General features: G+C 44.1%; 1 protein-coding gene across 2 annotated transcripts; it reads right to left on the bottom strand.

The window, feature by feature from the left end:
• Positions 1–16,878: 16,878 nt before the first annotated feature.
• On the bottom strand, positions 16,879–20,886 carry LOC123055168 (uncharacterized). 2 transcript variants are annotated; one of them, XR_006426534.1, is made up of 2 exons: positions 19,652–20,886; positions 16,879–17,354 (listed from the first exon to the last, which is right to left on the bottom strand). XR_006426534.1 is itself a non-coding variant. In XM_044479138.1 (2 exons), exons 1-2 carry the CDS (start codon positions 20,820–20,822, stop codon positions 17,250–17,252), a joined length of 1,194 nt encoding a protein of 397 aa, XP_044335073.1. In that variant the 5' UTR covers positions 20,823–20,886; the 3' UTR covers positions 16,879–17,249. The 2 variants fall into 2 exon arrangements, 1 of the variants encoding a protein (XP_044335073.1); XM_044479138.1 differs by having other exon boundaries at positions 19,734–20,886.
• Between the last annotated feature and the right edge of the window lie 3,130 nt (positions 20,887–24,016).

Below are 24,016 nucleotides of genomic sequence, written 5' to 3' on the forward strand. Positions count from 1 at the left end.
AATTATTTAGTAACACTAATACTTCTTGAATAAGTAGTTTGACCATAGTTTGACCAGATTTAACAAAAATAAAAAAACAGAAATTTGAGCATAACTTTTTTTCCTTTTAGAATTTGAGGATTCTAAAAATTTGCAAACAGGCCGTAGGCAGTCAAAATCGGATGCAGATTTTCGTGCTGAACATTTTGATATATTATACGTTTTTTCCTGACATCGTATGCAAAAGTTATAGCCCTTTTACATTTTCCCTACACTTTTTGCAAAACATGTCCAAATTTAAGTTTTTAAATTTTCCTAACTAGTACATGTAGTAACATAACTACATCTGGAAGGATTTTAATTTTTGAAGTTTTTATCATTTTCTTTTGCTTTTTACAAAACCGAAAAGGCGATCCAAGGGGGGGGTAGAGTTTGAAAATGAGTCCTTTAGTCCCGGTTTGAGACACGAACCGGGACTAAAGGGCATCGCACCCTTTAGTCCCGGTTCGTGTCTCAAACCGGGACTAAAGGGCTCAGGTGAACCGGGACTAATGCCTTAGCCGCACGAACCGGGACCAATGCTCACATTAGTCCCGGTTCGTGACTAAACCGGGACTAATGTTAATATTGCCCTGTGACCAAAGCCCTGTTTTCTACTAGTGTGTGCAACTATTAGTTTGTAGCTAGGTTATATATGAAGTGACCTTCACATGAGAATGGTCGTCTGACCTTCCACAATGAACAAGGAGTTTGAAGCTTGGGCGGCCGCTGCCACAACGGGTCCTTGCACACCTCTAGGGTCAGCTTCTCGTACTTCACGCACCAGCACATCACCTGCCACTCCATGGACGTCAGCATGGCGTGTGCCTGCATGCACAAGGATGCACCATTGAATGAAGCTATTGTTATTTTCAGTTGTCTGAAGACAATCTCACTTGTTAATCTGTAGCTAGGTTATATGTGAAGTGAACTTCAGATGAGAATGGCTGTCTTGCCTTCGATGACAAACAAGGGGTTCAGAGCTCGGGCAGCTGCTGCGACCACAGGTCCTTGCAAGCCTCCAGGGTCAGCCTCTCGTACTTCAGGCTCCCCTGCTCCCTGGACATCAGCATAGCGTGTCCCTACATGCAGAAGGATACATCATTAAATGGAGCTATTGCTAACTTTTGGTTGTCTGACACTTTCACTTACAGTTGCACACTACTAAAGCAGTAAGATTGAGCCTACCCCCTTTACGATGCACAACTATTAGTCTGTAGCTAAGGTTATATATGGAGTGGACTTCAGATGAGAATGGTTGTCTGACCTTCGACGACGAACAAGCGGTTCAGAGCTTGGGCTGCTGCTGCGACAACAGGTCCTTGCATGCCTCCAGGGTCAGCTTCCTGTAGTTCAAGCGCCAGCACATCATCCCCTGCTCCCTGGGCGTCAGCATGGCGTGTGCCTGCATGCACAAGGATACACCATTAGATGGAGCTCTTTGCTAATTTTCGGTTATCTGACATTTTTACTTAATGTTTGCACACTACTAAGGCTGAAGTTATTCTCTTTTATGGTGCACAACTATTAGTCTATAGCTAGGTTATATATGAAGTGACATTCAGATGAGAATGGTTGTCTGACCTTTGACGACAAACAAGGGGATCAAAGCTTGGGCGGCTGCTACGACAACAGGTCCTCGCACGCCTCCAGGGTCAGCTTCTCATACTTCAGGCTCCCCTGCTCCCTGGATATCAGCATGGTGTGTCCCTACATGCAGAAGGATACACCATCAAATGGAGCTATTGCTAATTTTTGGTTGTCTGACATTTTCACTTAATATTGCACATTACTAAGGCTGAACTTACTCTCTTTGATGGTGCACCATTAATAGTCTGTAGGTAGATTATAGTGAAGTGACCTTCAGATGAGATGGTGAATATTGAAAAACTTAGTGATGTCACTGAGATTTAAGAAAGTTGCAGCAGGCAACTTAGGTAGAGAGAACCCGATGTCAAATCCAGCAATCGAGTACTCACAAGATTCAACCAAGTTCAGTAAAAAAAATGTTGATGATACTAGTACAGTCAAGCTCAATCATGCTACAACCAGGGAAATTTCAATTTGTGCCCTTCCATGCTTGAAAAGAAGAAAAGTAAAGGGAGAGGACGATGATTAAAGGAGAAAATTAAAGGGAGAGGACGATGATTAAAGAAGAAAATCATGCTACACCATTATCTGTTTTTTTGGTTGTCTGACAATTTCACTTGATGTTGACACTAATAAGGCTGAGCTTGCTCTCTTTTATGGTGTGCAACTATTAGTCTGTAGCTAGCTTATATATGAAGTGACCTTCAGATGAGAATTGTCTGACCTTCGACGACCAACAAGGGGTTTGGAGCTTGTGCGGCTGCTGCTATAACAGGTCCTAGCACGCCTCCAGGGTCAGATTCTCGTAGTTCAGGCTCCCCCGCTCCCTGGGCATCAGCATGGTGTGTCCCTACATGCAGAAAGATACACCATATTTTTTGTTGTCTGGCATTTTCACTTAATGTTGCACACTACTAAGGCTGAACTTACTCTCTTTGATGGTGCACAATTATTAGGATGTAGCTAGGTTATATATGAGATGACCTTCAGATGAGAATGGTGAATTTTAACTGAAAAGCTTAGTAATGTGACTGAGATTTAGTGGTTGTTTGGATATTCAGGATTAGTGATGAGATTATAGAAAACGAGTTTTAGCTGAGTTCTAGGAAAACCGGTTTCGCTATCCATTTTGTGAAAAACATGTTTACAGAGAACTTTGATTGGGTTAGAAAATTAATAAACTAGGTCCATAGAATTTTGTGTTTAGATAGCTTACTCTCTTTGATGGTGCACTATTAATAGTCTGTAGGTAGGTTATAGGGAAGTGACCTTCAGATGAGATGGTGAATTTTAATTGAAAAGCTTTAGTGATGTCACTGAGATTTAAGAAAGTTGCAGCAGCCAACTTATGTAGAGAGAACCCGATGTCAAATCCAGCAATCGAGTACTCACAAAATTCAACCAAGTTCAGTAAAAAAAATTGTTGATGATACTAGTACAGTCAAGCTCAATCATGCTACAACCAGGAAAATTTCAATTTGTACGTTTCCATGCTTCAAAGGAAGAAAATTAAAGGGATCATATACATAAAGGTGAGGACAATGATTAAAGGAGAAAAAAAACATTTGCACATAAAAATCAGCCATGGCAATCGGGCAGAAGAGTCATAGATTCCATTGCAACAATACGCATCAAAGACGGTGTCTTGGTTGTACAACGATTCAATACCAAAGAGGTGTCAATTTGACAGACTAATGACAGCAAGAACCACAAAAGTGCACCGACAACAGGGGAAAATGTAAAAGGTTACATCTACATGCAGGCAAACAAAGTTGGGTTTTGATAGGCAGTGGTAAACTAAGCAATGAAATGGAGGGTGTGCACTACAATTATTATTTTAAACCTAATCCAAGTGTCATACAATATTGGTAAAATATAACATAAATATCTGGATTATGCTCTGTTCGCAATACTCTCAGCAGCTCTCCAAAAGTCCAAATGCCTACATTCATGAGCCATGTCCATCACATATTTAGAAATCACACTGGACAGGAGGGAGGACGCTCACCTTGTGGGATGGCGCTGGTAGCCAGCGCACCGGCAGCTTGGTGGCGCACCGGTCGACGCCTCAGCGGTCGCTGGAGAAGAGGGCGGGTTCGCGGGAGCCGGAAGCCTCGGCGGTTGCTGGAGCGGAGGGAGACGACGAGCCGGCGGCATCCTGGGAGTGTTGCAGCGCCAGAGCGGGAACCTGGGAGGAGCCGACAAATAGAGTTAGGTCTCTCTAGCTCACATGTCTAAGAGAAGGGGGTGACCGGAAGGGAGGTGGGTTGTTGGCATAATTAGTCAGCTATTTTTGGGCTGAAATAGGCAAAATAGTATATGATAGAAATTGTTTTCTCAAATCTGGGTGGGCCACGTCCTACCCTCTAACAATTTGAGATTTCTAAGGAGATAAAAAGATGTGCAGAAAATTTATACCAAATTTTAGAATTGTAGCAAGTAGTTCTCTGAGACAAGGGCACTAATTCAGACAGCAAATTTCAGCAGGTTGTATGGATTGACTTGATGACTTTGGAAGAGCTTCATTTATGCAGGATAGGATGAAAGGAAATTGCCCAGTGACAAGGTTTTTAGATGTAATGGACCAACAGAAAACAATGCATGTTGCAGAAACGGTTAAAGGCATGGCAAAGGTATTGCACCATCCGGTGTTTTTCTACGGTTTTATGATGCATCTAAAAGGTTACTCCTAGTGTACAAGATGGCATAAGCTGGCAAATAGAACAGACAAACATAACAATTAGCTTGATCAGCTTTGCCACAAGCACAAATAGCCAAAAACCACTTAACCTTGCAAGTAATGATTACTGAGCACAATAAGAAACTACTTCCTCTGTCCCACAATATAAGATCGTTTCTCAAGCTAACATAGCTTGAAAAACAATCTTATATTATGGGACGGACGGAGTAGCAAGCATCAGACAATCTATGCGATAGTGATAATTATGAAAGGAAGAAGGTAACTAGCATACAACAGAAAGTTTACCACTTGACACTGTCGGCGACGATAATAACGATGGTGGGAAGTTGCAATATGCTTCTAACGGGTCGGGATATGAACCACACACCCTCTCAAGCTGGAATGTGTCGACGTCCCGCGTGTAACAACCTCGCTCAACGGACGAGCTTCCAACATAATATAGGAGCAAGTGCCTACCCACCGCACCCTTGATCACGGACCCAGAATCCAGCAAGAATGGCTCATTCTCCATTTGCCACCGAGTGGAACTCCCACCATTGTTCCGCCAAACGGTATAAATTAGGCGAGATGTGTCCGGTTTAGGCACAAACATCAGAGTTATGCCTTGGCCTGCCTCCACGATGGCCACATCATCGCCCGAATATCTGGCACAGGGTGGGTGGTCAACCATGGAGAACTCCATCATCCGGATGTCAAGCACGAGCAATTTTTCACTGGTACCTGAAACCCAGTAGAAGCAACCATGTGCGTAATGGCGCGACACGAACCAAAACTTCCACGTCGATAACAAAAATCCAGGTAACGGCTCGCTCCGACTCAGGGCTTGCCATTGCCCTGTGCCGGAGGAGAAGACAGCGGCCATCGGCTTAGTTTGGAGCAGCGTCATCCAGATCACTCTGAATGACGTCCCCTCAGTAGTAGCAGCCGCCTCCTCGTCGTCGCCGGGAGGGGCGAGGAAGGATTCGCCGAAGCACGGCCCTTCAATCGCGAGTGCCACAACAATCGAAATGGCTAGGTCGCCGGGGAGCGGGGGGAGCAGGAGATACTGCCTGTGCAAGGGGTCGCACACCACCATCTCCTTGAAGACGGATCCGAGCTCGTTGTGACGGTTGGGTCTGTCGAGGAGGATGCGGCCGTCGCAGACTTCCCGCACGGACCAGTCGAAGGCAGGTGCGGGGAGGAAGGCGAAGTCGAAGTCGGCGGCGCGGGCGCCGGCGCGGAGGGGTGAGGCCGTAAGGCGGGGCGGAAGCCTTTGTAGTTGACGAAGCCGAGGAGGGGCGGAGGGTGGAGCTTGCGGAAGCGCCGGAGGAAGGCGCGGTTGACGACGAGGCGGCGGAGGCGCGGATGAGGTCCTCTGGGGTGGGAAGGCGGAGGAGGATTTCCGCCAGGAGCTCGTCGGGGATCGTCAGCAAGGCCATCTTCCGGCAGCTCTCCGGCGGCGGCGGCTGTGTGTGTGGTGCTGTGTGCTGCTCTGTAGGAGTCCGCACGATGCAGTGTGTACTGGAGTCTGGAGTACTGCGTAGGTGGGCCGACGGCCTAAATGGGCTGCAGAATACAACTTCGGCCTATATAAAGTGGGGATAAATTGTGCTGTGGGCTGAAAGTGTTGGTGTTGCGGGCCGAAAACTCAAGCTGTCGTCTTCACAGAACGCAAATTCTTAACCCGAAAATAGACCTACGTTTTACTCAAAAGGAAAAAAAAACCTACGTAACCTACCCTGACCCCTATAGCCCTCAAAAACAAAAAACGTTACCTACCCGCTGACCCTAAAAAAACTTTTTTTTTCTTCAAATCAAATCAGGCCAAGTCAGCACGTTCGTAAAGTTATGTAAGAATTTTATGTAGGTGTGGCAAAGCTCTTCTAAACCCATAGAGAAACGATAACTTTTTGTGTGCCATTGCGACCTTTATAGAATGTCCATATAAACAACCTCACATGTCTTTTGATTGGCGTTTATATGCGTCTAAGGAAATGGTGTCATTGAAAACTAGTCCCCGTCATGGTCCTTACTCTTACCTTCATTCGCCGTGTAACAACATAAGCTCATATGGATTTTTGTTGAAACTAGTCCCTGTCATTCTCCTTACTCTCTTTTTTTTCCGCTATACTCTTAACTTCACTCGCCGTGTAACTATATGAGCTTATAAAGGTCGTGTGGATTTTTCTTTAAGCTGGCTGCCGTCATTGTCCTTACTCTTAGCCATAGTATCGAAAAACCGTAGTATTAGAAAATATAGGCATGAAATATCATCACAATATACAAGTAATAGACTATTCTGCAGAGTATTTTTCTTGTGCGTTGAACCAACCAACCATTTGGAAGAGTACTTCAGTAGTTCAGTTCGGAAAAATATGCATGATGATGTACACAATTCGGCTTAGCTAATCTATATCTTGTACATAAAGATTTTAACAGATATGTCGTTTGTTTACATCTCCTTGCTAGATATACACAACGCACAAAGAACTACAAAGATGCGACAAAACACAAAACTAATGAGCTACTCCCTCCGTTCGGAATTACTTGTCTCGGAAATGGATGTATCCAAAACTAAAATACGTCTAAATACATCCATTTTTGTGACAAGTAAATCCGAACGGAGGGAGTAGAAAGCTAACCAAAGTTGTTGTAGGTATGTGTGAGCACAACACTTTGTATCCAAAAGGAGCCTCTCATTCATTTTTGGTCGATGGCCCAGTCCTGGGGTGGGGAGAAGAGGATACAACCATCAATTACTCATGTTCACCAAAAAAAAAAACAATTACTCATGTTCTGCTTCAGGGTCGTCGTTGCGGTGGAGATTCTCCTGCTCCTGCTCCGTCACCGGCGGAGACAGCCGCAGCGAGGAGACGGGCAGGAGGTGTGGCAGCGGCAACGGTGCGGCAGAGGACGACGATGCTTGAGAAGGCTCGCTCGTCGTCGTCTCGCCGTGCCAGCCGGCTCCGTCGATGTCATCCTCACCGAGCGCGATCTCGAGGTGCCGCTTCCTGGGCTCCATCTGATTCCTAACACACACACATGTCAAGATGAAAGAAACAAGGGAATTATGCCCGGCCGGCCGGTTCTTGCTTGCTACCCAAGAAAAACGTACTTGAAGGCAAGGAAGACGATGCACTGCGCTCTCATCTGCCGCAGCTGCGGCTGTGTGTAGGCCGCGGCAGCAGCAGGACCAGTCGACGAAGGAAGCATCTCTGCTCGGCCGTTCTCCGTGTTGTTGATGTGTTGAGTTCAGTATCTGCTTGCCTTGCCTTCCTATCCTTCTTGGATCTGCAACCGTAATGTATTATTCATCACAAGGCACGCACACACTAGGACAAGACTACAAGATTGCTGAATGAATCAGCACGATTTGCCGGGACAGTGACATGAGAATGCAGCCAGAAGGAAAGGCCAAAACAGCGAACCTGAATAGGCTTCTTCACTGGCGTGCAGCAGATATAACTGCATCAGCAGCAACGCAGATCTATTGAACGCCAAGTGCTGAATGCTGACAGGATATGGTTGATTGGATGAACAAACCGACAGATAAACACCAAGTTGACCCTCAAAAAAAAGAAAGATAAGATACCAAGTTAAATGACGGCCTCCAACAAGCTATCAGACCATAAAAAAATACTACTCCTACAAGATATTGATTCAATATTATAAAGAAACAACAGATCTTCAGGTTGACCTACTGCGTATCAGACAGGAATCACTAGTAGAAAAAGGGCCATTAGTCCCGCTTCATAAGGGAACCGGGACTAAAGGGTCGTTACTAAGGCCCCCCCCCTAGTCCCGGTTCTTATACGAACCGGGACTAAAGGCCACTACTCCAGCCTGAGCACGCTTTACTTCCGGGTTCTATTCTCTTTGATTTCCAAGTCTGCACTTGTTGTTTTCCTGACAATAGTAAGATGTCAATCCTATTAACCCTCAGGAGTTTAGCTTGAGCATGAAGTCACACGTTTCACTGTTTGAGTTTGAAACTATTATTCTAAAAAACAATAATTATTTAGTAACACTAATATTTCTTGAGTAAGTAGTTTGACCATAGTTTGACCAGATTTGACCAAAATTCAAAAAAATTAAAATAATTATTTAGTAACACTAATATTCTTGAATAATTATGTAGTAACACTAATACTTCTTGAATAAGTAGTTTGACCATAGTTTGACCAGATTTAACCAAAATTCAAAAAAACTGAAATTTGAGCATATCTTTTTTTCCTTTTGGAATTTGAGGATTCTAAAAATTTGCAAACAAGCCGTAGGCTGTCAAAATCGGAAGCGGATTTTCGTGTTGAACATTTTGATATATTATACTTTTTTCCTGACATCGTATGCAAAAGTTATAGCCGTTTTACATTTTCCCTACACTTTTTGCAACATGTCCAAATTTAAGTTTTAAATTTTCCTAACTAGTAGATGTAGTAACATAACTACATCTCGAAGGATTTTAATTTTTGAAGTTTTTATCATTTTTTTTTTGCTTTTTACAAAACTGGAAAGGCGATCCAGGGGGGTAGAGTTTGAAAATGGGACCTTTAGTCCCGGTTTGAGACACGAACCGGGACTAAAGGTGCAATGCCCTTTAGTCCCGGTTCGTGTCTCAAACCAGGACTAATGCCTTTAGCCGCACGAACCGGGACCAATGCTCACATTAGTCCCGGTAATGGGCTTATCTGACCCGAACGAAAGCCCTGTTTTCTACTAGTGAATGGGTCAAATTTGCATGAATTCAAGATCCAGAAACAGATCATAACAGGTGTCGAATGGCAATTGAAACTTCATCCAGGTTTGGTGCTAATCCTAGACTAGATACTATGAAGGTGCAACCAACACACCCAGGAGCATGAGTTACACGAACAATTAAATTGGAGATTGAATATGCTTTCTTCTACTCTAAATGGGCAAGTGCACTGCTTTCAAATGACTCAGTGTTGTCTTCTATACATGATTTTTTTTCACACTTTCAACTAAGCTGGCATGTTACCATTAGACCTATAGCCATTCCATCATGCAGCTCTGGCACAAATTGTCGAAGTCGAAGAAAATGGGGTTCATGTGTGGTACCTTTAGAAACACTTCCAATGGTTCCATTTGATGCCAAAAGGTCTTCAAAAAAGAAACGCGCCCACCGGAGGTCAGACATAAAGGAGAAGTCACAACAACGAGGCGCACTCTGAGGTCCGAGAAGTTGAACTGGTCTCTCATCCATTTTTCCCCATCAAGAAAACTTGCCATCAACAAGGTGCTACAGAGAAATGCAACTCCACATGCACGGATCACTCATCTCCAGCAAATTTCACCCAAAATGCTCATCTCTACCTACTCAAGCCAAGATTCAGAAATTAGAAATTGTATGAAAGAGGGATCATTCACTTTGTTGGTGCTGATCCACATGCTAGCTCGATCAACCAGGATACCAGCTATTTAGCCCCTGCCTGTTGCAGCAACACATAGGGACCGAAGAAGTGGATCAACAACAAGAATCAAGTGCAAGTAGTGCGTTATGATTGGATGGAAAAAAATTCTCTAGATCCCCAGAAGGTAACTCAAAGAAATCAGATCAATGCCATTTGCAGCTCTAGAAGACTGTGGCTTGATTTCTTAACTAGAACAAGCCGTTTGCGTGTTGACAAAGGTACCATTTTGTGTTCTGAAACCAAAAAGGGTCAACACGCAGCAGACCAATAGTATAGACTTTACAGAAAGAATCGACTCGCTCTGTGCCCCCATCAGCTAGCCGCCCAAGGACTTCGCCGCAGCCATCCTGGACAACACCTTGATCTGGCCCCTCATCCACCCCCAGGCCCTCGTCCACCACGGGTCAAACCTCAGCCTCCTTCTCGCCGTCCACTGCGACCCACCTCCACGGGTTCTGGAGCCCGAGCGGCCGCAGCGACGATGGCGCTTGCACGGCGGTCCCCCGGTGAGGTCCGTCAGTTCTTGACCAGTAGGTCCTTCCACGCCTCCAGGGTCAGATTCTCGTGGTTCTAGTGCCGGCGCAGCGTCATCCACTCCTGGGTGGCCAGCGTGGCGTGGGACTGCATGCACAAGATTACACTGTTACATTAAAGACTAAGTGACTTTGGGATGAGAATGGTTGGATGTGTTGATTGAAAAGCTTTGTAATGTGATTGAGATTTACAAAAAATGCAGGCAACTTATGAATAGACAACCCAAGGTCAAATTCAGCAATTAAGTACTCACAAAATTCAGCAAAGTTCTGCAAACAACTTTTTTGTTAATCATAGTTGTAAAGTTAAGCTTGGTCATGCAGCAACCAGGGCAACTGTGTAGTGCTCTATAGTATGTGTGTTGCCTTGCTTCAAAGGAAGGGCATGGATGAGACGGAAGCACAGACATAAAGGAGAGGAAGGTGATTAAAGAAAATAAATAGCATTGGCACATACTCCCTTCGTTCCTAAATATAAGTCTTTTTAGAGATTTCAATATGAACTACATACGGATGTATATAGACGTAGTTTAGAGTGTAGAACTGTAGATTCACTCATTTTGCTCCGTATGTAGTCCATACTAAAATCTCTACAAAGACTTATATTTAGGAACAGAGGGAGTAGAAAGCACCAACAGCGATCTGCCAGAGGCTCCTAGGTTGTAGGTTGAATTGCACCAGTAGACTAAACGAAGGCTTAGTTGTAAAATTATTGGAGTTCAGTACCAAAGAGGAGTCGATTTGATAGACTAATGAAACATGAATCACAAAAGTGCACTGCTGACATGGAGAAAAGTAAAAGGTTGTGTCTACATGTAGCCAAACAAAGCTGGAATTTTGACAGGCATGGCAGAAGAAAGTAATGCCGTAAATCACTATAGGTGAATCTGTTTTCGTGGGTGGAAATTTAGTAACTTACTATAGGAGATAAATGTCATGTGAAGGAGAACATGACATAGATATAGGTGTGAACTGGAAACAATTTGGTATTCAAAAGAAACAAAATGGTGTGCAGAAAAAAAAGCCAAAATTCAGATCCATAGCGAGTAATTCTCTGAGATAAGTGCATTAATTCAGACAGCAAAGTTCCGCAGATTGGATGGGTTGACTTGATGGTCGCAGGTTGGATGGATTGACTTGATGGCTTTGGAAAGGGCTTCACTTATGCAGGACAGGATGACAGGATTGTAGCAGGGGTAGAGCAGAAAAGTGCAGTGTGGCCAAGTGAAGGGGTTTTCAGTTGTAATGGACCAAAAGCACACAATGAATAGCACAACAAGGGTTAAAGGCATGGCAGAAGATATTGTTCCATCTGTACTGTACATAACACAAAGTACTACACAATCCATCCATCTGTCCATAAGTACCATCCCATGATAGTATTAGCAACCTTTATTTAGTTTCTCTGGAAAAGTCTTCATTAAAAATATATGGTTGAAAGAAGTAATATTAATAGATTTTTCATGAAAAATATTTATAATTCTCGCTAATATAATCATATAAGATCCACTATTATAGTCACTTTGGTAAAAGTAAGAGAGGATTCTGTCTAAAACAGGTTTTGTTGGTCAGTAAATAGTGCTCATCTGGTAGTTTGAACTGTAGGTGTTGGATTGTCTCCAAGCACTCCAGATGAAGAGAGATGACGCGAAGCAATAAGTGGAAGTCAAGGACGAGTTCACTTAATGACTCGAGCCCTTAGATCTCCAGTGGATGGCCAGATGTTCATGATATCGTTTCGGGGCCTGACATATGTTTTAGGAAGATACGACGAAAGGATAAGACAGGGATTAAGCAAACGACTATTATGGCCTATTGACAAGGTTCCCAAATCTGATGGACCAAAAGGTAGTGCACAATGTTCAGTGCAAAAAAAGGTTAACGGCATGGCAAAAAAAATCTCAACTCCAACCACGACGCAAACTACAACATAATCAACATGCCCATCATTAGCATCCCATGAAAGTAATACCAATCTCTATTCAGTCAATGTCTGCAAATTTGCATTGTGAGGTACAATAAAGATTGTCGTGACCAAACAAATGCAAATAATTTGATTCATCATGCAAAATATCTTGTAATACTATATTTCATTTAAAGCTTTAGCATCATATGGAGTATTTAATAAAACAATGAATTAACTTTCACATCGTAGACCAAATAAGAAATTTTTGCCTCTTACTGTCTTAAGATAATTTTTTACATGAAATTGATTTATAGGTGTAACGGTGACCAAATAAGACTTCAAGATAGCATAGGTCCTGCTTGACTGGAATAAATGTTTCTAAGATAAAACAACACAAAGATGAACTGGTAGCAACGTCCTGATTTAAACTTCTATTCGTTCTCCATTATCTTGGACATAAAAATTGAAACAATTGTTGTGATCCAGTGTTTTTTACGATTTTTCAATACCCCTAAAATGCTACTTATTGTGTGTTAGATCCTCCCGTTCACCTGTCTAATTACCTTAGGATGCCAAATAGAGAAGGCAAACAAATTAATTAGCTTGACCAGCTATACCACAAGCACAAAAAAATCAACAACCACTAAACTATGTAACTAATAATTAATGATCACATTAACGAACTAGAAAGTATCAGACAAGCTATGTGATAGTTATAATTGTAAATGAAAGGAGGTAACTATCATGCAACATAAAGTTTACCACTTGACACTGTCGGTGACGATAATAACGATGGTGGGAAGTTGCAATATGCTTCTGACTGGTGGGGATATGAATCACACACCCTCTCAAGCTGGAGTGTGTTGACATCCCGCGTGTAACAGCCTGTCTTGACCGATGAGATCATGCCATAATGTAGGAGCAAGTGCCTCCACTGCACCTATCATAAAGGACCCGGAATTAGGGGTGGAAAGTGGTAGCGGATAATCCCAAATATCCGATATTCGTATTCGAGAAAATGCCTATTCGTATCCGAAACATCCGCATCCAAACCAAAATGGAAATGGAAATTATCCATATCCGAATTTATTTAACAGATAAAAAATAAAATATGGCATGAGATTTTGACACAAATATGGATATGGAAGTGGATATATCCGTATCTGAATAATATTATGGGAGGTAATTTTCAAAATTGTTACCCAGTATTCCAATTACCCAACATAAATGCCAAATAAGTGGTCAAATTTTACTCTTTGCATGATTAAACTTAGAAACTATTATGCATTACAATAGTATTTATTTATAAAACTATTTATCATTGACTTATTGTATGTCACAAGTTGATTATTTCATGTCACATAGCTATTGACTGATATGCTTAAGCAATATGTTACTATTATTCGTATCCGCTCCGAATCAAGAAAACATCCGATACGTATCCGTATTCGAATAACATCCGAGCCACATCCGTATCCGATAACATCCGTATTCGCATTCATATTCGTTTTGAAAATATGAAAACGGAAGTGGTAAGAGCACTATCCTATCCGCATCCGATCCGTTTCCACCCCTACCCGGAATCCAGCGAAAATGCCTCAGTCTCCATCTGCCACTGGGTGGAACTCCAATCATTGTTTCGCCAAACAGTATAAATACGCCGAGATGTGTCAGGTTTAGGCACAAACATCACAGTCACGCCTTGGCCTGCCTCCACGATGGCTACATCACCCCTCAAAACTCTGACACATGGTGGGTGGTCAGGCATGGAGAACTCCATCCTCCGGATGTCAAGCACGAGCAACTTTTCACTCAAACCTGAAATCCAGTAGAAGCGGCCATGGGCGTAATGGCGCGAGACGAACAAAATCGTAAATGTAGATAAGACAAAGCCAGGTAAGCTGCAAGTCAGGGATGTAATGGCTCGCCATTGCCCGGTGTCGGAAGAGAAGACAAGGACCACCCGTTTAGTTTGGAGCAGCACCAGCCAGAAAACTCTGAATGAAGTCTCCTCCATAGCTTCGTCGCCGGAAGGGACGAGGAAGCAGTCGGCGAAGCAATCCCTTTCTATCAGGATTTGGCACACAACCGGAGCGGCTAGGTCATCGGGGATTGGGGGGGAGCAGGAGGTACCGCCGGTGCAGGGGGTCGCACACCACCATCTCCTTGAAGAGGGGTCCGAGCTCGTCGTGACGGCAGGCTCTGTCGAGGAGGACGCGGCCGTCGCGGACTTCCCGCACGGTCCAGCCCCAGTACGGGGCGGGGAGGAAGGTGAAGTCGAAGTCGGCGGCGCTGGCGACGGCGTTGGCCGCCGGTGCGGAGGGGTGAGGCGGTACGGCGGGGTGGAATCCATTGTAGTCGAGGAAGCCGAGGAGGGGCGTGGGGTGGAGCTTGCGGAAGCGCCGGAGGAAGGCGCGGTCGGCGACGAGGCGGCGCAAGGAGACGCAGGCGGCGGAGGCGCGGACGAGATCCTCTGGGGTGGGAAGGCGAAGGAGGATTTCCACCAGGAGCTTGTCGAGGATGGCCGGCAAGGCCATCTTCTGGCGTCGGTGCGGGCAGCGGCGGCGGCAGTGGGAGTTCGCACTAGGCTGTGTGTGTGCGCGCACTGCTGTGGAGTGCGAAATGAGCTGACGACATAAAAATGGGCTACGTTGGGCTGAAAGTGCTATGCGTCAAAACGATGCCTGGCCTACAAGCGATTTTCTCAAACTAATCGGTTGCAGTAAAAAATGATTTGAACATCCAAGAAAAAGGAATTTAAGAAAACTATAGTTTTTTAAAGAAAATGAATTATAAAAATATGTTCACAAATTTTTAAACAATGTTCAATAATTTTGGAAAATCTTCATGTCATAAAAATGTTCTCTAGTTTAGAAATAGTTTGCAAAAGAACTAAAAGTATCATGTTTTCAAAAGTTGTCCTCAAATTTGATAAATATTCCTGAATTTCAAATATATTAGTGCATTTTTAGAAAATATTCTTTAATTTTAAAAGAATGTAAGCTAATTTTCCAAATAAAGAAAAAATAATACAAATAGGGAAATGAATAAATAAAGAAAAAACATGAGGAAAACCGGTGGAAGACAAGAAACAAAAAGAAAAACACTCAAAACAATAAAAACCGCTACCAAACAGTTGGAAAAATCAATTTGGAGAAATCGCTCCTGTTCCTTGCCTCCTATTGGGGATGACCAAGCTATTTTTGCACTATGCAAATTACCGACAATTTAAAGCATCAAGTAGGAAACTGAGACTCGTGCCCCACATGCTAGGCGTGCAAGGACGACCAAACGTGTACGAAGAGAAAAAAGACGAGTGTGATGCTCGCTTGGGCTAGCTGGCTGGTCAGCCTAGTTGGGCTCGGTCCATCCAGAGAATAGAAGGAGAAAAACAGAGCGAAAGCAAAATAGACAAAAAACACAGAGGAAATTTAAAATGTTATTACGTAAAAAAATGTTAGCAATTTTTTCAAAAATACTTTGCAAAATAATAAAATTTAAATTTAAAAAATCAATAATTTTTGAGAAAATCTTGAATTGAAAACGTTGGTGAGTTCCAAATAATTTTCAAATTGTTTGCAAATTTATAAAAAATTATGAATTTAGAAAATGTTCTTGAACTTCAAAAATTACTTGAATTTATAAACATTTTCAACCATTTAAAAATGCCAAACATTTTTTAAGAATGTTCACAAATTTTTAAAATATTCGCGAATTTTAAAAACACCTCTGCTCGGCCTTGCTCGATGCTGCTGAGTGTTGATGGGTTGAGTTCAGTATCTGCTTGCCTTGCCTTCCTATCGTCCTTGGATCTGCAACCGTAATGTATTCATCACAAGATACACAGGCTTGAGAAGACTACAAGATGGCCGGATCAGCACGATTTAACGGGACAGTGACATCAGAATGCACACGACAAAAGACAATGTACAATAGAGTAATAATAAACCTAATAATAAGCACTTACATAAGCAGCAATGCAATGCAGATCTATTCCACGCCAAGCGCTGCCAGGATATGGTTGATTATATTATTATTTTTTGAGACAAATATGGTTGATTACATGAACCAGCAGAAAAAACACCAAGTTAATTGGGGGCCTCCAACAAGCCGGCAGACGATAGAAAATATAAATAAATGGTACTACAAGAGATCGATGGAATAGAAATGAAGCGACAGCAAGTCGTCAGATTGACCTACTGCATAGAGTATTAAACAGAAACTTTGCCATCGACAAGCTAGCTGCTACTGAGAAATGCAAATCCATATGCATATGGATCACTCATCTCCAGCAAATTTCACTCAAATGCTCATCTCAACCTGAACCTACTAAAGACAAATTTCAACAATTATAAATTGTATGAAAGAGGATCATTCACATGCTAGCTAGATCAACCAGGATGCCAGGTATTTAGCCCCCTGCCTGCTACAACAACACACAGGGACCGAAGAAGTGGACGAACAAGAATCAAGTTCAAGTAGTGCGTTCATGCTTGGATGGAAAAAATCTCTAGATCCCCAGAAGGTAACTCAAAGAAATCAGATCAATGCCATTTGCAGCTCTAGAAGACTGGGGCTTGATTTCTTAACTAGAAATCAGATCCCTAGAAGGTAACTCGAAGAAATCAGATAGACCAATACTGAGAAGCGATTGAAAATGATGATACAGCACCATCCTCACAGCGACATAACCGTGCAGCAGTCGATCTACACTGGCTCTAGAAGACCGCGGCTTGATGCCGTCTGCGTGTTGACAGTGGTACCATTTTGTGTTTTCGAACCAAAAAGGATCAACACGCAGCAGACCAATAGTATAAACCTTACAAAAAGGATCGAGTCATTCCATGTCCCCATCAGCTAGCTACTAGCACATCCTGGTCAAGGCAAGCCCCTGGCGCCCAAGGACTTGGTCGCAGCCATCTTGGACAACACCTTGATTTGGCCCCTCATCCGCCCCCAGGCCCTCATCCACCACGGGTCAAGCCTCAGCCTCCTTCTCCCCGTCCACCGCGACCTGCCTCCGCGGGTTCTGGAGCCCGAGCGGCCACAGCGACGACGGCGCTTGCACGGTGGTCCCCCGGCGAGGTCCATCAGTTCTTGACCAATAGGTCCTTCCACGCCTCCAGGGTCAGCTTCTCGTGGTTCTGGTGCCGACACAACGTCATCCACTCCTGGGTGGTCAGCGTGGCGTGGGACTGCATGCACAAGATTACACTATTACATTGAACTATTGAAGACTGAGTGACTTTGCAATGAGAATGGTTCGAAACGAGGGGCATGCCCCCGATTTCATTTCATTAAATGAAAGGAAACTGATAAAACAGAGTCTTTAAACATTCAAGGCCCTGGCGTCAAAACACCCAGCAACATGGACCAGGCAACAATAAACTTCTCATCTGCAAAGCGAGGGTAACGACGCAGGGGCCCTGCAATTTGCAACAAAACGAAAGAAGCATCCAGCACAGCCTGATATCCAGCTAAAGCAAGTTCCAAAAGGTATCAAAACTTTAAAAAAAACTACGCTACTCCAAGGTCCAAGCCTTCTCGTCATCGAATGTTTAAAAGCTTTGTGATGCGATTGAGATTTACCAAAACAAAAATGCAGGCAACTTATGAGTAGATAACCCAATATCAAATCCAGCAATTAAGTACTCAGAAAATTCAGCAAAGTTCTGCAAACAATTTTGTTGTTAGCTATACTTGCAAAGTTAAGCTCGGTCATGCAGACTGCCGAGAAACAAAATTGAGCAAAAAATGCATGATGGAGCAACCAGAGCAACAGTGCCGTGCTCTATAGTATGTGTGTGGCCCTGCTTCGATAAAAGGGCATGGATGGGAAGGAATCACAGACATAAAGGAGAGGAAGATGATTAAAGAAAAAAATAGCATTTGCACATAGAAAGCACCAACAGCGATCTGCCAGAGACTCCTAGGTTGTAAGCTCAACTGCACCAGTAGACTAAACAAAGGCTTAGTTGTAAATTGATTGGAGTGCTATTAATCATTATAGGTGAATTTGTTTTCATGGGTGAAAATTTAGTAACTTGCTATAGGTGAAATAGAGTGGCCCAACTTTCAGAGCTGCAACTCAAGATAGACGTCATGTGGAGGAGAATAAGTGATAGACATAGGTGTGAACTGATAACAATTTGGTATTCTAAAGAAACAAAAAAAAATGTTGCGCAGAAAAGGATGCCAAAATTCGGATCCGTAGCGAGTAATTCTCTGAGGTAAGTGCATTAATCCAGACATCAAAGTTCTGTAGATTGGATGGATTGACTTGATGGCTTTGGAAAGGGCTTCACTTATGCAGGACAAGATGCAAGGATTGTGGCCGAGTGAAGGGTTTTCAGATGTGATAGACCAAAAGAGTACAATGCAGATCACAACAAGGGTTAAAGGCATGGCACATATATTGCTCCACCTGTACATCGGTACATGACACGAAGCATTACACAATCCATCTGTCCATAATTACACCCTTGTTAGTACTCCAGTGGATGGCCAGATGTGCATGATACCGTTTTGGGGCCTGACATATGTTTTAGGAAGACACGGCAAAAGGATAAGACAGGGACTAAACAGACACTATATATTGTGGCCTACTGACAAGGTTCCCAAATCTGATGGACCAAAAGCACTTAAGGACTCGAGCCCTTAAATCTCCAATGGATGGCCGGATGTGTATAGCTAAAAATTGCTCAATTCCAGCCACAACGCAAACTACAACACAATCATTATACCCATCATTAGCATCCCATGAAAGTACTACCAATCTCTATTAAGTGTCAGCAAAATTCTTGCTAAAAAAGATGCATTGTGAGGTGCAACAAGGATTATCGTGATCAGACAAATGCAAATAATATCATTTGGTTTGTCATTCTAAATAACTTGTGATTCTGCATTTAATTTAAAACTTTAGTGTCGTATATTTATTAAAAAGAATGAATAAATTTTCACATCGGAAACCAATAAGACATTTTTGCATCTTATATCTTAAGATAATTTTTATATGGAATCAATAAAGATAAATTTACAACTGTAACGGTGACCACATAAGACTTCCAGATAACACAAGTCCTGCTTGACTGGAATAAATGTGTCTAAGAAAGAACGCTACAAAGATGAACTGGCAGCAATGTCCTGATTTAAACTTGTATTCAATCTCCATTATCTTCGCCATAAAAGCTGAATCAATTTCTGTGACTTATGAGCCAGTGTTTTTTACGATTTCGCAATACCCCTAAAATTCTACTTATAGTGTGTTAGATCCTCCCTTTCACTTCTCTAATTACCTCAAGATGGCACATAGGAAAGACAAACAAATTAGCCTGATCAGCTTTGCCACAAGCACAAAAAAAAAGCAGCAACCACTAAACTATGTAAGAAATACTTACTGATCACAATAATGAGCTAGCAAGTATCAGACAAGCAATCTGCTAGTTATAACTATAAATGAAAGGAGGTAACTAGCATGCAACAGAAGGTTTACCACTTGACACCATCGGTGATGATAATAACGATGGTGGGAAGTTGCAATATACTTCTGACGGATGGGGATATCAATCACACACCCTCTCAAGCTGCAAAGTGTCGACATCCCGGATGTAACAACCTGGCTTGACCGACACGCTTCCAACATAATATAGGAGCAAGTGCCTCCCCACCGCACCCTTGATCAAGGAGCCAGAATCCAGCGAGAATGTCTCATTCTCCATCTGCCACTTGGCGGAACTCCCACCATTGCTTCGCCGCCAAACAGTATAAATACGGCGATCTGTGTCCGGTTTAGGCACAAACATCACAGTCATGCCTTGGCCTGCCTCCGCGATTGCCACATCGTCGCCCCGGAATCTGACACAGGGTGGGTGGTCAGCCATGGAGAACTCCATCCTCTGGATGTCAAGCACGAGCAGTTTTTCACATGAACCTGAAACCCAGTCGAAGCAACCATGTGCATAATGGCGCGACACAAACCAAACCTTCCATGTCGATAACAAAAAGCCAGGTAACGACTCGCTCCGACTCGGGGCTTGCCATTGCCCTGTGCCGGAGGAGAATACGAGGGCCACCGGTCTGGTCTGGAGCACCACCAGCCAGATCACTCTGAATGACGTCTCCTCCGTCGCGGTTGCCATTTGGTCGTCGCTGGGAGGGGCGAGGAAGCACTGGGCCAAGCACGACCTTTCTATCAGGAGTTGGCTCACCACTGGAGCGGCTAGGTCACTGGGGATTGGGGGAAGCAGGAGGTACTGCCGGTGCAGGGGGTCGCACACCACCATCTCCTTGAAGAGCGGTTCGAGCTCGTCGTGGCGGCGGGGTCTGTCGAGGAGGACGCGACCGTCGCGGACTTCCCGCACGGTCCAGTCCAAGTCCGTATCGCCATCGGGGGGGAACTTGAAGTCGAAGTCCGCGGCGCTGGCGACCGCGCTGGCCGCCGGCGCGGAGGGGTGAGGCGGTTCGGCGGGGTGGAAGCCTCTGTAGTCGACGAAGCCGAGGAGGGCGGAGGGTGGAGCTTGCGGAAGCGCCGGAGGAAGGCGTGGTCGGCGACGAGGCGGCGGAAGGAGACGCAGGCGGCGGAGGCGCGGATGAGATCCTCTGGGGGTGGGAAGGCGGAGGAAGATATCCGCCAGGATCTCGTTAGGGATCGCCGGCAAGGCCATTTCCCGGTCGTTCTCCGGCGCCTGTGCTGGCGGCGGCGGCGGCGCTGCTGTGTGGCAGTGGGCACGAGACTGTGTACTGTGAAAGTGAGCCGACGGACTAAATGGGCAGTAGAATGGACAATCTGCGTGTGGGCTGAAAATGTGTTCTATGGGCCGAGAAATGTGTTGGAGTGACTGTGGACCTGTGTCACTAAAAAAAGATAGATGGGCCTGTGTGCGAAAAAAAACTAGCTGGCAACCCTCCAGAAAAGAAGCTGATATCAAAAAAAGAAAAAAGAAAACTGGCAGGCGCGGCGTGTTCGAGGGTTTGCAAGCATGTTGTGTGAAAGTGTGTGATCATTGTATAGATGTGTTGTAAAGATAATATTGCAAGTAAGTCTAAATTGTTCTCTTTTGTTCATTCTGAGGTCACACTCCGTACCTAACATTTTTGTGACAACATAGCACCAAATAGTTTCATACCAGACAGGCAGACACCGAGCGCTGCTTCATTTCCTCACAAACAGTTACATCGTTAACCTTTTTATGGTACACAACATTGAACCAAATTCATTTCACGCACTCAAGGCTTCATTTCCCTGTAAACAAGACTCTCTAAACAAAGCACGATGATCATCATGCTATATGCTATCACCACGGCCCTGGACAAAAGATAATGTGGTCATTCTGAAAAGAAAACATTGCAGCCCCTTGGACGTGCTTAGCCATAGCTTTCTGGTTCTCGCAACTGACTGTTGTGTTGTTGTCTTGGATGCGCTACCGTGCCGTCAATGAAACCACCACACCTGAGGCTAAAAGGTAGAAGGTGCTCCCAGTTTACCTATAACTGATTCCACAAACAAAATAGGTCAAAAAATACCGAGTTGTATCACTCCATCCATCAACGATAGTAAGCAATAACTGGTTAAATATATCTTGTCGAGCATGAAAAAAACCCACCTATTTACATAGTACATACATACATACTTACGGAGAAGACTACTAGATCGATAGCTGAACCGGCACGATTTGCCGGGAGAGTGACATGATAATGCAGCCAGAAGAAAAGGTTAAAACTGCAAACCTGAATAGGCTTCTTCAATGGCGTGCAGCACTTATACATCAGCAGCAATGCAGATCTATTGAACGCCAAGTGCTGACAGGACAGGATATGGTTGATTACATACATGAACCAACGGATCAACACCAAGTTAAGTGACGGCCTCCAACAAGCCATCAGCAGGCCATAAAAAGACAAATTCAAGAGATCGATCAAATCAAATATTATAAAGCGGCAGTCTGCATAGTAAACAGGAATTGGTGAAAACACAAGGCAACCAAATTAAACCGTCCAACTTATAGCATATAAAGATGGGCCAAGATTGCAAGAATTCAAGATCCATAAACCACCATTATAACAGGTGTCCACTGACAAGTGACAATTGGAACTTCATCCAGGTTTGGTGCTAATTCTAGACACCATGAAGTTGCAACACCCACCCAGGAGCACAAGTTACTGGAACAATCAAGTTGGAGATACTAGTTCTTCATATCAGTCGGAAAGCTGCGGTCTTGAGCCCAGCTCAGCTAGCATAGGATGCTGTGAAACCGCAGTTCATCATACCTAAAACGGGCGTGTTGACAAACAAGAAACAATGGTACCATTTTGTGTTCTGAAACCAGGCGGCAAACCAAAAAGACCAACACGCAGTAGACGACAGTATAAACTTTATAAAATGGACTTGGCCACAGCGGCCATCTAGCTAACTGCCGCCCAAAGACTTGGCTGCAGCCGTCCTGGACAACACCTTGATCTGGCCCCTCATCCGCCCCCAGGCCCTCGTCCACCACGGGTCAAGCCTCAGCCTCCTTCTCCCCGTCCACCACAACCCGCCTCCGCGGGTTCTGGAGCCCGAGCGGCCGCTGCGACGACCGCGCTTGCACGGCGGTAACCCGGCGACGTCCGTCAGTTCTTGACCAGTATGTCCTTCCACGCCTGCAGGGTCAGATTCTCGTGGTTCTAGTGCCGACACAGCGTCATCCACTCCTGGGTGGTCAGCGTGCTGTGGGACTGCATGCATAAGATTACACACTGTTACATTGAAGACTAAGTGACTTTGGGATGAGAATGGTTGGATACTTATTGCAAAGCTTTGTAATGCAATTGAGATTTATTTTACCAAAAAAAAATGCAGGCAACTTATGAATAGATAACCCAAGATCAAAACCAGCAATTAAATACTGAAAAAATTCAGCAAAGTTCTGCAAACAATTTTTCTGTTAGTGATACTTGTAAAGTTAAAGCTCCGTCATGCAGCAACCAGGGCAACAGTGCCGTGCTCTATAGTATGTGTGTTGCCCTGCTTCAAAGGAAGGGCAAGGATGAGAAGGAAGCACGGACATAAAGGAGACGAATGTGATTAAAGGGGGAAAAATAGCATTTGCACATAGAAAGCACCAACAGCAATCTGCCAGAGGCTCCTAGGTTGCAGGTTCAACTGCACCAGTAGACTAAACAAAGGCTTAGTTGTAAAATGATCGGAGTTCAGTACCAAAGAGGAATCAGTTCAATAGACTAATGACAACATGAAGCACAAAAGTGCACTGCAAACAGGAAGAAATGTAAAAGGTTGCGTCTGCATGCAGGCAAACAAAGTTCGAGCTTTGACAGGCATGCCCGAAGAAAGTACTGCTGTAAATCACTATAGGTGAATTTGTTTTCATGGGTGAAAATTTAGTAACTTGCTATAGGTGAAATAGAGTGCCCCAACTTGCAGAGGTGCAACTCAAGATAGATGCCATGCGGAGGAGAATAGGAACTAGACATAGGTGTGAACTGAAAACAACTTGGTATTCTAAAGAAACAAAAAAAATGTTGCACGGAAAAGAATGCCAAAATTCGGATCCGTAGCGAGTAATTCTCTGAGGTAAGTGCATTAATCCAGAAAGCAAAGTTCCATAGATTGGAGGGATTGACTTGATGGCCACAGGTTGGATGGATTGACTTGACAGCTTTGGAAAGGGCTTCACTTATGCAGGACAGGATGCAAGGATTGTGGCGGGGATAAGCAGAAAAGTGCAGCGGGGCCGAGTGAAGGGGTTTTCACATGTGATGGACCAAAGGAGTACAATGCAGATCATAACAAGGGTTAAAGGCATGGCACAGAGAGGATAAGACAGGGACAGGGACTATACAGAGGGAAATACACAAGAGC

This window comes from Triticum aestivum, chromosome 2D (assembly GCF_018294505.1).
Source record: "Triticum aestivum cultivar Chinese Spring chromosome 2D, IWGSC CS RefSeq v2.1, whole genome shotgun sequence".
NCBI classification, from domain to species: Eukaryota; Viridiplantae; Streptophyta; class Magnoliopsida; order Poales; family Poaceae; genus Triticum; species Triticum aestivum.

Coding starts and splice junctions, on each gene's coding strand:
- LOC123055168 (XM_044479138.1), bottom strand. CDS start 20,822: ATGGCCTTGCCGGCGATCCCTAACGAGATCCTGGCGGATATCTTCCTC. Junction 17,355..19,733: donor ACACTTTGCAGCTTGAGAGG/GTGTGTGATTGA, acceptor TTGTGCATGCAG/TCCCACGCCACGCTGACCAC.